The following is a 16,230-nucleotide window of genomic DNA, read 5'->3' as shown; positions in this document are numbered from 1 at the left end:
TAACAGAACTTGGTTTAAAAGACAATTTCAAGATTACTCCATGCAAAATAGTAAGAAATGTTTAGAAAAACAGTTCTTAAATTTGTTTTCACTCACAAGTTCCGTGGATAAGTTGATTAAAAGCTATGACTATTCTCCTCAGTAAAAAAGTAAACTCACTCAACGTTTTGCGTAACATTTTAGGAATTTATGAACACCCTGGAGCCCATATGTAAGTCCATTAAAACTTAAGAATCCCTGGCTTAAAGAAAAAAACTGTGGTGTGTTTCTGAATTAGTGGTTTTCAAATTGGGATGTGTATATGCTAGAGAGGTATACATGATGATCACGGGGTGTTGAGGGGAAAAAAATAATGAAACTCCTTTAACTAAGTATTAACTTCATTCTTCTAAAATCTTTATATTTCTTATGTTTCTGACATGCATAAAATAGTAGAATAGTAACGTATGTGCATAATTATACAGAAGTAGAAATGAATACAATGTGGGTATATGATCCTCTCTTTTTCCCACAGCTAGGAAGGGCTGGGCTGATTGCTGGAGAACAGCAGACAAATTCTTAGAGGACTTTAGCTTGCCCCAGGGGCCTTGCCCTTCGGGGAAGGTCCCTCCTCACCTGGTCCTTCGTCTTCCCTTCTCGCTCTCGAATGTGGTTAGCAACGATCCTTTCTGTTTCCTCACAAAGTCTGGGAAAATTCGCCAGCTGTGAAGAGAAACAGGTCTGAGTGTTTATAATGCAGTACTCAAAAGGTTGTGCTACAAAAAAAGGAGCAGAGATGGACTCTATTTTACAGAAGATATTTGTTACAATTCCTTAGAAGTGAAAGTTCAATATGGGGAACTCCTGCAGAAGAATGTCGGGGTGATAAAAACACCTCCACAAACTAGAATCAGGAGCTCATCATCCAAAAGAAGATACTTCAAAACCTGCACAACATTTCCCTAGGAAGAAAGCAGGAACCTAGGTTCTATCCAGCACTATGCTCTGAAGAGTTGGCACTTAAAATTTTAAGATGAAAAAAAAAAAAATTTAAGATGAGGAAAATGATAATTGCTAGCATTTTTGTAGTGCTGACTGTGTGCAGTCCGTGAACCATCTCACTGCATATTCATAACAATCAGAAGAAACAGACCTAATTATTAACCTCATTTTATAGAAGAAGAAGCTAAATCACAGAGAGGTTAAGTAACCTCAAGACCAAACAGCTCAGAACTGGCAGACCCAGGGTTTTGACTCAAGTTTTAAAATTCTAGCACCCAAGGTTGTCTTATTTATTCATTCCAGGAGCCATAGAGAGATTACTATGATTTTTTAAAAAAAATTCTCCCCCAATAGATGTATATATGTACACATTTTTATAAAACTGTAGAACTAATGCCTGTTGATCATTTACTCAATCATGCAGATAATTATTCCAAAGATATTCTGTAAAAATTCATCACTAATTACAGTTTTCAATACAAGGAAGAAAATAGGATGCTATGGGAATGATTAAGGAGCCCTAATCTAGAAGAAGAGCTTAATCAGACAAAGGTTTTGGGGAGCAGTTATGGGGTGTGGAGCTTGTCGGGCATAGGAACCACATAAGTACCCAATGAAGTCAAATACAGTAAGGTAGATCCACTTATAGAATAGAAAGTAATGTGGTCATTTCAACTCACATTTTAATAATATCTAATGACGTGGTGTTTGTACTATAATGTTAAGGGAAGACAATTAGGCTATTGAATAAATGATGTGATCATACAAGGGCACACACATACTCACACACATACATACATGTAAGGTTGCACATCACCATGTTCCCTTGATAATCTTCAAGGATGTAGCCCAAGAATTTTACAAATCCCAAAGTGCTTGAGTAATACTGGAGCATATAATATTGTCTAAACTCCTAAGAAGTTAGGATGAGGCATCTTTTAGCTGTGGCTGCTCTGTGGTCACCCAGGGTCACTGTGCCTGTCACATTTACAGCTTGCGTGATGCACAACGGTGTGTCCGTCAGATAACAAGCGGCTGTGCTTCACAGAACTATCACAACCACCAGCTCACCTCATCCCCTCATGCTGCAAATCTACTGGCTAGATATAGGAAGAGATCTGCACCAATACTATCAAATGTTAATACATACTGATAACTCTGAATTTTGCATAATTTTACTCCTCTGTGTTTCCAAAGTCATCTGCAGTGGATATAGAATATTTTTATAATGACATCATACAAATATAGAAACTTAGCCTCACCTTAAAAGTCACAATCTAGTGTGTGTGTCTTCATGAGACCACCAATTCTTCATTTCAAGGGTGATAAGAATTTGCTCCCATCTGAGTCCTGTGGTATAGGCTCACAGAAGCTTCTTTCATAGATCACAGTTACTGCAGGATCTAAATGGAGCTTCCACTTCCCGTTTTAGAAACATTCCCCAGGGACCTCTTTTGACATTGTAGATGATCATCCCCAGAACCCCTTTTGACACTGGAGATGATCTTTTGTGAAGTTTGTGTAAGGTTTCTGAGATAGGAGGGACAAATAATCAGGGTCCTTCTTGACTAGTACAAACCTGGGTGGGACACTTCGCACTAACCACCTACCTGCTCAGGGCCCCCAGAGCAATGGCTCCTCCCCTGCACCCAGACAGCACTCGCAGCTTTCCAGGCACCTTGCTCTTCAGTAACAGCTACACTGGCACAGAATTGCACTGCCACAGAGCACTAACTACCGGAGGAATGGTGGTCTGTACCAGCGAGGAGTGGGATGCCTTTAACAACATGAGGATTTCAGCAGAAGGTTATTTTTAAAACCACCAAATAGTAGCAATATAAATATTTATTCAGAAACTAAATATTTGACAGCTGAAAGACCCCAGGCCAGTACATGACCATCATTAAGTCAGGGAAAGGCCAAAATGACAAGAGTATCCCATGAAGCACAGTCATCTAAGAATTTCTCCAATCTACTGGCCTTGGCAGGACTGATTTATGTGTGTGCGTTTGGGGGATCTTTCCAAGTTTATGAGCCTAGGGCTCAATTTTACCAAGAAAAAACCTCGGCTGAGTCCTTGTTTTTCTACCTACAATTATAACTGAAAGTTAGTAAGCCCAAATTCTAAGCAGAGCAAAAGAAAAAAGGAATAGAGTAGAAGTATTGTGTCATAGATTATATGTAGACAGCCCCCAAACCTTCACTGGGTCACAGGGGGTTCTTTTTCAGAGGTGGCTGAATCTAGAGTGTGTGATTGATTCAGAGTGCAATGCTGGGGTTAAGGGTGGGTGATTGCTGGGTCAGTCCACTGATTGGACTGGCACCACCCTAGTCCCAGCAGACTGGATGCAATATAAGGGACAGAAAGAGGCTTGTCTTGTCTCTCTTGCTGTTTTTGCTGTCTTCCGCCACCATGAACAGATGCCCCTCTGCTATGTGCCACCTTGCCTTGGAGCTAGCCGATTACAGACTGAAAGCTCTACAAACTGTGACCTAAATAAACCTTTCCTCCTTTAATTTTGGGTGTAGGGTATTTTGTGTAGACAATGAGAGAAAAGAGACTAAGACAAGGGAAAGGAGAGAGAACACTAAGTAGCATAAAGTGTAGGCATCAGTGAACGAAAGCAGTGAGACTGGCATGGTTGCTGGCTGGATGATGGTTGCTGGAGAGATGATGAGAGAGTAGGAGTACAGAATTCAAAAACACTGGTTTTACCTGCTGGTTTTCAAAAGTAAAACTTCATTTTTTGGAAGAGGAAGAAAAAGTTCTACTGATGTCCAAAATGATTTCTTTTTTTGTTTGTTTGTTTTCTGGTACCAGGAATCGAACTCACGACCTCGCGCTTGCCAGGCAGACGCTGTGCCGCTGAGCTAAATTCCCAGCCCCAAAGAGTTGGAGATGTAGCCCACTGCAAAAGCCCTGGTTCAATCCGCAGTACAGGGCTGGCATGGCAAGGAAGGCTGGAGGGATCAACGAGGAATCTTGCTTTTTTTGTTGTTGTTGTTTGGTTTTTTTTTTTTCCCGGTATCAGGAATCAAACTCACGACCTTGCACTTGCCAGGCAGGTGCTGTCCTGCTGAGCTAAATCCCCAGCCCCCTAAAATGATTTCTGGTTAGGCTTTTCACCATTCAGTGCATTAGCTCATCCCACAGGTATCCCTGCTCACTCTGAATAGCTTTTTACCTAGCTTTAAAACACACTCAGCTCTGGTTGCTCAGGTCAACCTCCTGCCTCTCTTCTAAGGCTCCTATTTAGGGTGTATTTACAGTTTCCTCAATCATTTAAATCAGTATGACTTTCAATGCCTTTTGCTCTGGATGGTGAAACAAAAGCTTACAGTTGTAAGAGTGTAGCTTTGTGTGTTTTTGTCAAAGTCATCAAAATTCTAATTACTTATGTTTAAATAATATTGACCTAGAAGACATCCTCCTTTGGTGTTTATTCCCTGCTGATTATACAAATATTCTGTAAACTGTTTTATATATGATCAAGGAACTAAGGCTTTGCTATGGGGTAGTCTAATTTCATTATCCCAAACTTATATCACGTCAGTCATTTATTGGGCAACTGCTATTGGTTCGTTTGTGTCAGAACACCTGATATTAAAACTTTACTATCTTGAGTGGCAGGACAACTGTACAGATAAACAGTCATACAAAAGAAAATGCAGGGAAGGATAATGAATGGCTAACTCTGCCATTTACACTCACATAAAGACAGGGAAACTTCCAGTCCAAGCAGTTCACTTATTAAATGGAAAATTCTAAATAGCTTAGAATTGTTCAAATTACTTGAACATTCTTAAATAATAAGGAAGATTCAATGGAGAAACAGTATTATGGACTTTCAAAATTTACTTCAAAGAACATTTTAAGGATATATGTTTGAGGAAAAGCAGCACTGTAATTTTAAAAATACAAATACACATTTTAATTATGTCCAATATTTTCAGTGTAATGTAAGGAAGTATATAATTACTTTGGTGAAACCTCAACATAAAAATTTAACTTAAGCATAGAATACATTTTTCCCTAAATCAAAAAAAATCACTTGAAAGACATTTCCACCCAGCAAAATAAAAATTACAAACATCAAATTTATTGACCATTAATTAACTGGGTCATAAAAGCCAGGTTATTAGGCTTCTCCTGGAAGGTCTGGGCAAGACTTCTATAGCTTGAAGGGTAACTAACCCAATGCCTCAAGCAATGGCACAGATTATTAGATAATTATGTGTTCACAAATCCACAATATTACTGAAAAAAGCAAACATTTCTTGCATTTACAAGACCTGACTTGAAACAACAACAACAAAAAAGACCTGACTTGATTGTTTTGACAGACCTAAAAATATGGCCTTGTTTTATCAAAAATCTATAAACATTTTTACGTATGGACCACTTGCTATAAACTGAGTAACAGTAATGATTGTATTGCCTAAAAAGCATATAACAATTTCGTTGCATTTTCTGTTATTGAACACACACTCAAATCCCTATTTCCCCTTCGTCTATTCCGTAATGTTGGATTTACTTAGGAGACGAGAAAGTGGTCATTCGGGCATAGCCCATGTATGATGGTAAGAGGAAAACCAGAGGCAGCCACATTCACAGAGGTGACTGAAGAGCAGGAGCAATTCTAGGATGAGTCAGAAAATGGTGCTTTTCCTCTAAACCACATACCAGTGCTGTCTATTTTAGCACTGGCCGTGGGAAGTGTAGAAAGACCTTAGTGAGGTTGACTTAAAGGGGAAAGGATCCAGGTCCCAGCTAGGTAGACTTGGGTAAAGTAGACAGAGAGAAGGGAAGGACATTAGGCTTCCTTCTCTGAGTGGACAAACCCTGATCTCTAAACCTCAAATATCTTTTACAGTTGGAGAGAGAAGTGATAGTGTGATGGGGAAACTCTTAAATGGAGAAATGAAGAGAGTTTTAGTGTTATGCAGCAGATGCTGAGCAGTAAGAACAAGAAGTCCAATTGTGAATGCAATAAAACTGAAAGGTGGTCAGAAGAGGTACCCTGTACGACCTCAGTAATGCAGTAAACATTCAAATAAGTCAGGGTGGGCTGACAGTGTGTCAAAGTAATGCCTGAAGGTCCTAGTCAGCTTTTCATCTCCTCTGTCTGCCCAAGGGTATGTCTGCTAGATAGATGAACGAGCAGTTAAGGTAGAAAAAGACAAATCAAAATAAAAGGTAGGAAGGAAACCCGAAGTCAAGGTAAATTATAAATTAAGAATTAATTATAATGATCACAAATCCTTGAATGAATTGTGAGAGTCATAATCCTTTAAAGCCAAGTCGCAGGCCTAAAGAAGAAAACAAAAGGTTCAAACATGAACAACCAGCATGATTCGTAGCCTGAGTACCAAAGCCTTTTTGCCTTTTACTATACACAAAGCACAGTGTACAAAGTTTACTTGACTGGATAGCCAGCCATTAAAGCAGGAAAAATGCGACTCAGTACAGCATACATCATTCCAGACCCGTAAGTGTCCTGTTAGAACATGATGGCTTCAACCACCCCGGCTCCTACTTCAGCCAACTTGAACGTTACCTACCAAGTCAAGGAGATATTGTTCATTTACCTTTTCAACTATTCATTCAATAATTACTATTGAAAACCTTCCTGCTTTAGGGGTTACAAAGAAAGCCATGATCTTGGAACATCTAGTCCCTACTCCCATGGAGCGTATATCCTCAAAGTCCCTTTATCGTCCAACAGCAACACAAGGCAGATAGAGTATCATTCATACAATCACGTATATTGGAAAGAAAAATAACATTTGTCAAGGAGATGAAGAGTGATGGGTAAGTGTGTGTGTGTTTGTGTGAGTGTACAATCGGGAAGTGTCATGCAACTGTAGGTAGAAAAGTTACAGAGGGATTCTGATCAGGTGGCATTTGAGCAGAAACCTGAAGGAAACAAAGGTGTGGCCCATGCAGATATCTTAGGACAGAGCCCTTCTGGCAATGAGAAATGTAAAGATTCTACTGCCAGGTTTCCTTGGCCTGCTGAAGACACAGGACAGCAGTGTAGAAAGTGCAAACCGAAGGGCGGGGAAGAGCTTAGAGATTATGGTAGGCAAGATCATGGGGAGCCGTAATGTCCTGGTAACAGTACAGAATTCACTTATTTACATATATTCAGGGCCAGATAGTAATTTACCTAACATGCCACAAAACTTACCACCTCTTCTAGTAGCACTTTTAATGGAATGTCTCCCTGTACTTCTAATAGTCACCTAAAGTATCTTAATTTTTCCTTGCAAAATTTCTTTTTTCTACGCAGGAAAAAAAAAATCAATTCATTGGTATCATGACTATCCAAGAATGTGGTTTCCCAAGAGGCTAATAAATGGCAAAACTGCTAAATTGTGGTTACAAAAACAAGTTGTTCTTCTGTGTGCTTCCTGAAAAGAACTTCAGGACCCTACGACAATATGCTGGTGAAAAGGAGGTAAAGAAAAGCAGCTGAGAACTGATGCCCAGCAGAAAAATTCCAAAGTTGAGATGTCCCTGAAATGAGGCCAAATAGCTCATAAAGCTCTCATGTTCCTGTCTTGTCCTCTGGTGCCCTAGAGACAAGAGTGAGAAAATATCTGAGAAGAAATGCATTCCCCTGGGTAAGAGGTCTAGCGTGGGCTTTGCTATTTGAACACACATAAGTCTGTGTGTTTTTCACTGATGTTTATTTGTGTGACTTAAGAAAAAACATTTAGAAATTTTACACATAAGGCATTCAACATGCGGTGTTATAAAAGAAAACAATGTTTCATGTTGTGTGAAATTACATATAACTGGGATAACTATATATTTTCACATTTCCCAGGGCAATGTTGGCTTACTCTTACTCTTTATTCTAGCCAAAGTACTAATAGCACTGCCTTTAAATCTCAAAAATGGCCCTCATTGGACAATAAATTATATAGTCACCTACTGTAGTTCATGTTCGAAAGGACTAAAATAAAAAAGTCTTTGCATACTCAATACTAATTAGAATTATTTCATTTTGCAAAATATTTTTTTTTCTTTTTGGTTTTTTTTCTGGTACCAGGGATCGAACTCATGACCTTGAGCTTGCCGGGCAGGCACTGTGCCACTGAGCTAAATCCCCAGCCCTTTGCAAAATATTTTAATTAGAACACCTGTTAAATAAGAGGTTGAAAGCAAACTTAATAAGGCCAAAAATCAAAATGAGGTATAAAGAAAATGACAAGATGATAGAAAGAAAGCCTGTCCCATTGCTATCATTTATTTTTAAATAACTAAAATGCTCTTTTAAAACCAAGTACATATTTCTTCAGCATCAGGATAACTTTAGAACGTTAAAATTGTTATTAAATATTACAAAATGCTGCTCATGTGAGATCAGTCACCAGGTGCAAAGCTAGAATTAAGAAGACAAAAGATGAAGCCCTTTGTAAAAGGAACTTGTACTCAGCAAGAGGAAGCACTCCCACAGATACATGCAAACAAACCCTGATGCTGCGTTGTAAAGGCAGTGATAGGGAGGATGCAGGGCACCCAGGGAAGCGTGGAGAGGGAATGAGGACAGGGAGCAGGAAGGGACTCAGGAGGCCCTTAGGGAAATTTTGAGGAAAAGGTGATGACTGCCCTGGACTGTATCAAATGAGAAGGAAAGGCAAGTGAAGTCAGGAGGAACAGGGAAACATCCTAGACAAAAGCGCTCCATGTGCAAATGCCCAAGGCATGAAAAACCTCTGAGGGTAGCGTGATCACTGAGGTCGGCTGTGGTGAGAAATGTAACAGACGTAGCCGGAGAAGTCTTCAGAGATCAGACGGCAGAGCTAAATACAACTCTCACTGATATTAACTATTTTCTCTTTCCATCCTGCTCTCTCCACCATGGTGTAATGTTGGAAGAAGTAACAGGAGGACCCCGCATTAGTAGCAAGTCCCAGTCATATTGGTGGCTAAGTAGACACTAAATTTCAAACTGCCTCTGGGCATTTCTATTAATTTCCCAATGGCTTAAAATCTAAAGAAAGTCTGAGGAGCTGGTCAGTAACACATTTGTGAATATCAGCAAGGGCCAGAAAGGGTCATAGAAGTGAAATGCCAGCATAGTCTGAATGGAGAGATGCAGAGTCAGAGATCTCAAAGAACAGCAGCTATTGGGTACTGAGCAGATCTCTCATAGAACTGAAGTCTTCCACACCGAATTCACCTCTGTAGAAAACAAAGATCTATACCAGGTTGTAAAGAGCCTAACGAATGCATGATAGGGATCAGAAATTGATGGCAACAGTGGATATAAGGGAAAAGAGCAGAGTTGCTGGCACCATCTGGCCCTTACTGGAAGATTTTTTTCAGGGAGGTGATGGAATCACAGTTGGAATCCACAACGCAAAAGGAGGCAAATGTAATGTCTGATTCTGGACCTTAAATTTTTCAGGTTTGAGCCAGGCATGGTGGCAGACGCCTGTAACCCCAGCACTCGGGAGGTTGAGGCAGGAGGATTGCTGCGAGTTCGAGACCAGCCTGGGCTACAAAGTGAGCTCAAGGCCAGCCTGAACTGCATAGCGAGACCCTGTCTCAAAAAGACAAAAAAAAGAAAAGTTTTTCAGGTTTGGACCAATAAATATCCTGCAATGAAAAAATACTACAAGGTAAACAATAACCTCACGGAGAAGGCTAAGTTTTACTTTATTTAAGGTGGAGTAGAAAATGTTTTGAGAAAACAGTAAAAATATACAGGAGGTTGTTCCCGAGAGTGTAACGGAAAGGAAGGTCCCAAGGGAAGGGAGCAAGGGTAGAAGCCACAATATCTGTGAGCAAGCTGTCTTATCCCATGCCGACCTCTGGCTTTCCAGTAAGCCGGATGAAATGGGAAGTGATAAAAAAAATGATTCATACATACCATAAACTCTTTATATAACTTAAAACATAAATGTACACACATGTGTCGATCTTTTGATGTAAGGCCAGGGCTTGTTCTCTGCATATGGATCCGCTGATTAGAGTTATGCATCTTCTGTCTTACAAAAACCACATCCTCCATCTATTTTCAGTATTGCTTAATTTAAAGTGGAAAGAGAACCTGGACAGGCTTGTGAAATAATGCGAATGCAGGACCTATTTAGATTGTTATAACCCATGCCCCGCCCAGTACTTTTTTCTTCCTCATGTGCTTTCCTTTCCCTGTCCCTCAGCAACTTATCCTTGCTTTTCTTGTTTTGGGAAAGAGAGGCAAGAAGTTAGAGAACTAGGCAGGATAGTAGGAAGAGCTCTAGAGAAGGGTCCGAAGCTCTGGAGTGTTACTGTTCTTGTAGCACTCACATCGAGGAACTGAGCCTGCTTCCTACCTTTATTATCTACGCTTTTCCTTCAACCAAGCTTTTCCTCCATTTAAGCAGGGCCCAGTATTAACATTCATTCTTGTTCAGTCTTTTTCTTCCAACTGGATTTACAAGGAGCTATTCCCAGTAACCATATATAAAAACATGGGGAACAAAACTAAAAATCAGAAGTATATGTACTTTCAATAAATAGTACCAGTGTCAACCCCGGTCAGTAGGGTTAGGGCTACTCTATCCTAAACACATCACTAATTTCTTCCATTTTCCAATACAAGGCATTCCTTTCATGTTCCTAGGAATTCAGCACAAATTTTCTGTATTCCTCAGTAAGGAGTCCCCACAATTGGGAAGTCTCTCCCCCACTGCTTTCCAGCACAGATTAAACAGAGAGTCAGAGCAGAGGATATTAGTTGTTGCTAAAATGCTGATTTACAGACTGGCCAGCATCTACTGAGCACTTCCTATGGTTAATCAATCTGTCCAGTGCCTGTACATTTTGGGCATCATCTTGACTAGTGATCACTGAGGTGGTGTCATCATCCTAAACTCATTTCACAGATAAACCAGCAACACCAATAGGATTCAGTATAATGCCTGGGGTCACACACAAAGTGTAAAACCCACAATTTGAATCTAGGCAACTGGGCCTCAGAAGCCATGTCTTTACCCTCTCTACTACACTGTCTCTTAGAATGCTCAGGCTCAAATGAAATTATTTATAATAGAAGAATTTTCTTATTGATGTACTCGATAGTAATGATTCCCTTTACCTACCAATTACCCTCATCCACACATGTACAGAGAAAAAATTCGCTTATGGTGTACATCTAATTGTTCAACATGATGTTTATCTAATAAGGCAGCAAGAAAACAAGCTGACTAAAACACGCATATTTGAATGGGATGACAAAGGGCAATATATCTGCTCATCAGAAAAGCAATTCCCGTGCTGGAGAGAGAGCTCAGCGGCACAAGCACTGCATGCAAGGGTCTTGAGTTTGATTCCCAGTACAAAAAAAAAAAAAAAAAGAAAGAAAGAAAAGCAATTCCCATTCAGTACATGTAATAATCTGTCCCCTTGGACAAACATACAACATCTATAACAAAGTGGGAGGTAGAGAATAAGACTCATGAAAGGGGATAGGAAAAGTGAGAAAAACCAAGTAGTCACTTGCTAAAAAATGAAATAATTTGCTTACTTTTTTGGTACACTTCTTGACAGTGTTGATTAATTCTTGCATTACCAAATCTACACTCTTCAAGGAAGGCCCTTTCAGCTTTACAATCTGTTTCTTGACTATTGCTTCAAATGCCATGTCTGGTGTAAACAATCCTGTCCTGAATGTGAGAGAGAAAGCAACTTGTTACATTTAGACAATTGAGTAGTATCCAGTAATCATTAGAAAATGTTTAAATTGGCATGCCTTTTAAATTAAGCATATAACATACCAAGGTTTCAAAGCTATGTACTGTAGTAATTGGTTCTATTCACAGTACCACTATAATATAGTTTATTTGTTTTGTGGTACTGGGGGTTGAAACCAGGGCCTTCACACTGAGCTACATCCAGTTCTTTCATTTTTTTAAAAAATTTAGGACAAGGTCTGTCTATGTTGCCCAGGTTGGCCTCAAATTCATGATCCTCCTGCCTCAGCTCCTTGAGTAACTGGGATTACAAACATGTACCGCCAACAGCCTGGCATAATAATATATCTAATAGTGTTAAACCATAATAAGTTCCCCATCTCCATGGGGAAATTAACATAACCTGGAAACAATGCCCATGAGCTGGGAATGTAGCTCAGTGATGGAGCACTGGAATAGCACGGGGGACGCCCTGGGTTCAATTCCCCAGCACCACAAAAAATAAAACCAATCATAAAAACAAAACAAAAACAGTCCCTAGTACATTTTCATAACTTATAATGTGATTTTTAACTAATACTTAACTGTAATTTGTCTCATCTCACAGCTTCAAAGCAATAAAAGGATTGCAGCCAGTTCAGCATGTCAGCAGCTTCCCTGTCTGTAGATTCAACCAACTACTGACTGAAAATATGCAGGGAAAAAAGTGCATCTGTACTGAATGTGTACAGATGTTTTTCTTGTCATTATTGTCTAAACAATATAGTATAACCAGTATTTACAAAGCACTTACATGGAATACTTTTACTATGACAAGATGACTATGAACTAAATTATGAATTTATAAAAATAATGAACGATAGTCAAAATAACACATATCTTCCTATTCACTAGAATTAATTCAAATTGGTGTCATAATAATGCTTTTATCATGCTGAGCAAGAACTCTGGGAAGCAGATATATTAAGTGTGGGATGGGGGTTTCATAAAAAGTGAAAAATCCTTACCCAAGAGTAAACAAAGGGTCAAAAGAGAAGATCTACAGAAGAGGCCCTCCACTTCACGCACTGCAGACCCTCATTCTTCCTGGTATTGGCCATGCCCAAGGACTGCTAGGTTGGAGGATTTACCACTTGATCCTTCCTGATCCTAAGGCTCTCTCCTCCCCTTTTCACTCCCTTACGTCACTTCCTCCAACTGCTCCATTCATGGGACTTCTTTTGGGAAATTTCTTTTTGGGAAACTTCCCTTCCACCACTTTTACTCAACATCCCTTCTTGTCACTTACTAAGCATCCTAGACTCCTCTGTCTTTCACTAAAACAATCAGACTATAATTGTCATTTCTCCACTTTGGGTACAGAATAACATTCAAATTGTCTCCCCTGTCTGACCTTAATGGGCTAAATGATTATCCCATTAGTATGTCCCATACTCAAGGCATTGTACAATTCTTATCATCGCACAGGTTAATTAACCTTGGAATGCTTACAACAACCAAACTCTTCTGTTGGTATGCATACAAATCAGAAATCCACAATTCTGAATTCCTGGGCAGTTATCTTCAGCAAAATGTTTATCTGGTAAGCAGAGTAAAAGAATTCTGGTTGAGCTAAAGTATTTTATGACCCCCTCCAAAAAATGTGGCTTGGTGCCACTGCATTTGTCAGATAGAGTTGTACAAATACCAGGTCTGCCCAGATAAAGAGCAAGATAGCATCTCTACCAGATTTGATTTTGTACTTCAGATTCTGATGGAGAGGAACTCCAGTAAGAAACTTAGAAATCCTGTTGACAGTAAGACAAAATTATTGGATTTGATTTTAGATATTTTCCCCCTTTCAATTTGTAAACTCATATTTACACATAGTATTTGAGGCTTGGGAGCAAATTGTCTAAATTTGTAAATGACTGATAATTCTATCATAATTCCTCTGGAAAATTACCTGTCATATGCACACTCAGTGTCAAGCTTTGCCCTCTTAGAGTCTGATCCCAACATGGTCTTAATTTGGCCCTGTGACAGTAATTGAACTACAGCTGACTACAGACAGGGCACATGCCTTTCATAAGAGGAAGTTCATCAACTAAGTTGCTATACCTGGAATTTAGGTCACTTCTAATTAGTATATGCTCCCTGAATTATGTTTAGCCATCTGTAAAAGAACTCAAAAGAAAAGTTTTTTAAAGTAATTTTTATGATAGTTCTTTAAAGAAAGTACTCTGGACTGAATTATGTATTCTCCCTAAAATTCATGTGCTGGAATTCTATCTAACATGATGGTTAAAATGCTGGGACTTCTGGAAGAGCATTAGGTCATAAGGGTGGAGCCCTCATGAGTGGGATCTGTGCCTTTCTAAGAAGAGGAACAGAACTAACTAGTTCTCTGTCTGCCATGTGAGGATACAGTGAGAAGTCAGCAGTCTACAAGCTGAACGGGTTCTCACCAGAACTCAACCATTTTGGCAACCTGATTTGGCCTGCCAACCTCCAGAACTGGGAAGGATAAACTTTTGCTGTTTATAAATCACCCATACTATGGTAATTTGTTATAGCATCCTGAAAAGACTAAGATACAAAACAACTTAGAAAACTCTCATGCGAAACAACAGGAAAAGGGGCTGGGGATTTAGCTCAGTGGCAAAGCGCCTGCCTGGCAAGCGCAAGGTCGTGAGTTCGGTTCCCGGTACCGGAGAAAAACCAAAAAAAAAAAAGAAACAACAGGAAAGTGAGGCACATGCTTGCCCAAGCCCACCCTCCTAGCTCATGTCCCTCCTCTCCTACCCACATTCCTCATACCAAACAAAATGCAGAGCCCCAGCTCCACAAATACCTGCTGCACATTCCCAGCACTGCACCTCAACTCACTTTTCTTGCGTTCTCCAACCTCAACAACCTCAATTTTATTCCCCACCTTCTTACAACTCCTTGCATCTTCACCCACTCATGCGCATGCATACACACACAAACACAAGATGTGTGGGCTTGTTGAACTCATCCTCTAAAAAGGCAAGCTGCAATTCAAAAGCAACCTTCACTACTCTTTCCCAATCTTGCTCCACAACTCCAGTCAAAATTAATCTGTCCCTTCTCTGTGTAAATAATGATTTTTTATGAGCATGTCAGTCCTCTCATTAAATTATAAAGCTTTGGAGAACAGGGTTTTGCTTGTCTTTGAATCTCTCATTGTATAGGTTATGAGTGCAGAGAGCATTCTGGGGTGTTTTTTTTTGTTTTATTTTGTTTTGTTTTGTTTTTCACGAAAAAAAGAAACTATGATAATATAGGAAATTACCACTAAGCCCAAACTAAGATTTCCTGTATCTGACTCCTGCCTCTTCCTCTACTCTATTCAAAAGATGAAAAGGAGACTTCACTAGCCATTTATAAACATTCATTTTCCTATGGTAGCTTGGACTGAAAACAAGAAAATGTGAATCACTTGCCTGATACCATGTATGTTTTTGATTGCATAGCTTATTTCTCTTCGCAATTCTTTCTCATTGAACTCCATCTGCAAATGCAAAATGAGCCATGGTTATGACACTTAAGTCCTTTGAATAGTAATATTGTTGAATATTACAGAATGAGAGTAACTTGACTCAGTTATTAATAAATGGATACTCATGTCTCTCCTAAGCTAAAACCAGATGGTCAAAACATCTGTTTATATAAAGTTCAAGGCAACATGGAGCACTAGGGATTTCTGGGAATTTTAGAGGAACAGATTTTAACTCTAATATGTATAAGAAGGGTTGTGCATAAAGAATTCCTTCTGGACATAAATCTAGCCATTCACGTGAGGTATAGAATTATTGCTTTGCTGAATACAGTAAATTTGAGGTGGATGCATAAATGTCGGTGTCAGCTGGTGTGCAACAGCAGTATAGCTGTCCTGAGAGTAACAGTCGCTTTGTTTTCTCCCTGGCCATTTTAACCACCTGAATTCAAGGCCACTTTATAAAAGGAAATTAGTAATAGTCCATCAAGCCAACATGGGGTAGATTACTGTATAAATAGTTCCCAGAAGTCCTAGGTACCATAAACCTACTTGGAAATAGGATCAGAGTGTAGTGGAGCAGCGTTCTGGAAGGGACATCCAGAGAACAGTGGGTTCTTTTCTGACTCGGATCCAGCTTCCTGCCTTCTGTCTCTCTGTTTCCTTTCTTCCTTGGTCCTCCAGAACATCGACTTGTCTTAGGTCTCTACCCACACATTGTGGCTTCACAGCTCAGCTCCTTAATCATTCCTCCCTTGCTATCAGAACCACCCCCCTCACCTCTTAGTGCTTCGCCAGCCACCATTTTTCCAAACTCAGCCCAGCAGCCTGGCTCCCTTCAGCACTTGGCCTGAGATTCATGTTTGTGGGCTGTGTTTCCATAGCACCCTGCATCGAAGTTTATCACTTTACTTAGCACATTTTAATAAAACTATCAATTTACCCATCTGCTTCCCACACCATGACATAAGCCTCCACCTCTTTGTATGTGAGGCAAATAGCAGAGTCTAAAACTGCTTAACAGCCTTACAGGGCATTCATACTTAGCAAGCCCAGAGCAG

The 16,230-nt window shown here is 39.7% G+C and overlaps 1 protein-coding gene across 5 annotated transcripts in view; it reads right to left on the bottom strand.

The window, feature by feature from the left end:
- Positions 1 to 16,230, bottom strand: part of Dnm3 (dynamin 3) — a 535,700-nt gene that overhangs the window by 329,773 nt on the left and 189,697 nt on the right. For all 5 annotated transcript variants that reach the window (XM_005374853.2, XM_005374856.2, XM_005374854.2 and 2 more), the window contains exons 9-11: positions 15,117 to 15,184; positions 11,505 to 11,643; positions 616 to 702 (exon numbers count right to left, since the gene is read on the bottom strand). In XM_005374853.2, the coding sequence (XP_005374910.1) occupies positions 616 to 702; positions 11,505 to 11,643; positions 15,117 to 15,184 (294 nt within the window). The remainder of the gene's footprint in view (positions 1 to 615; positions 703 to 11,504; positions 11,644 to 15,116; positions 15,185 to 16,230) is intronic.

Source organism: Chinchilla lanigera, unplaced genomic scaffold (genome assembly GCF_000276665.1).
Source record: "Chinchilla lanigera isolate Chin_1 unplaced genomic scaffold, ChiLan1.0 scaffold00005, whole genome shotgun sequence".
Classification (NCBI taxonomy): Eukaryota; Metazoa; Chordata; class Mammalia; order Rodentia; family Chinchillidae; genus Chinchilla; species Chinchilla lanigera.
The sequence above is the reverse complement of the archived record's forward strand: the minus strand, read 5'-3'. Positions and strand labels throughout refer to the sequence as shown.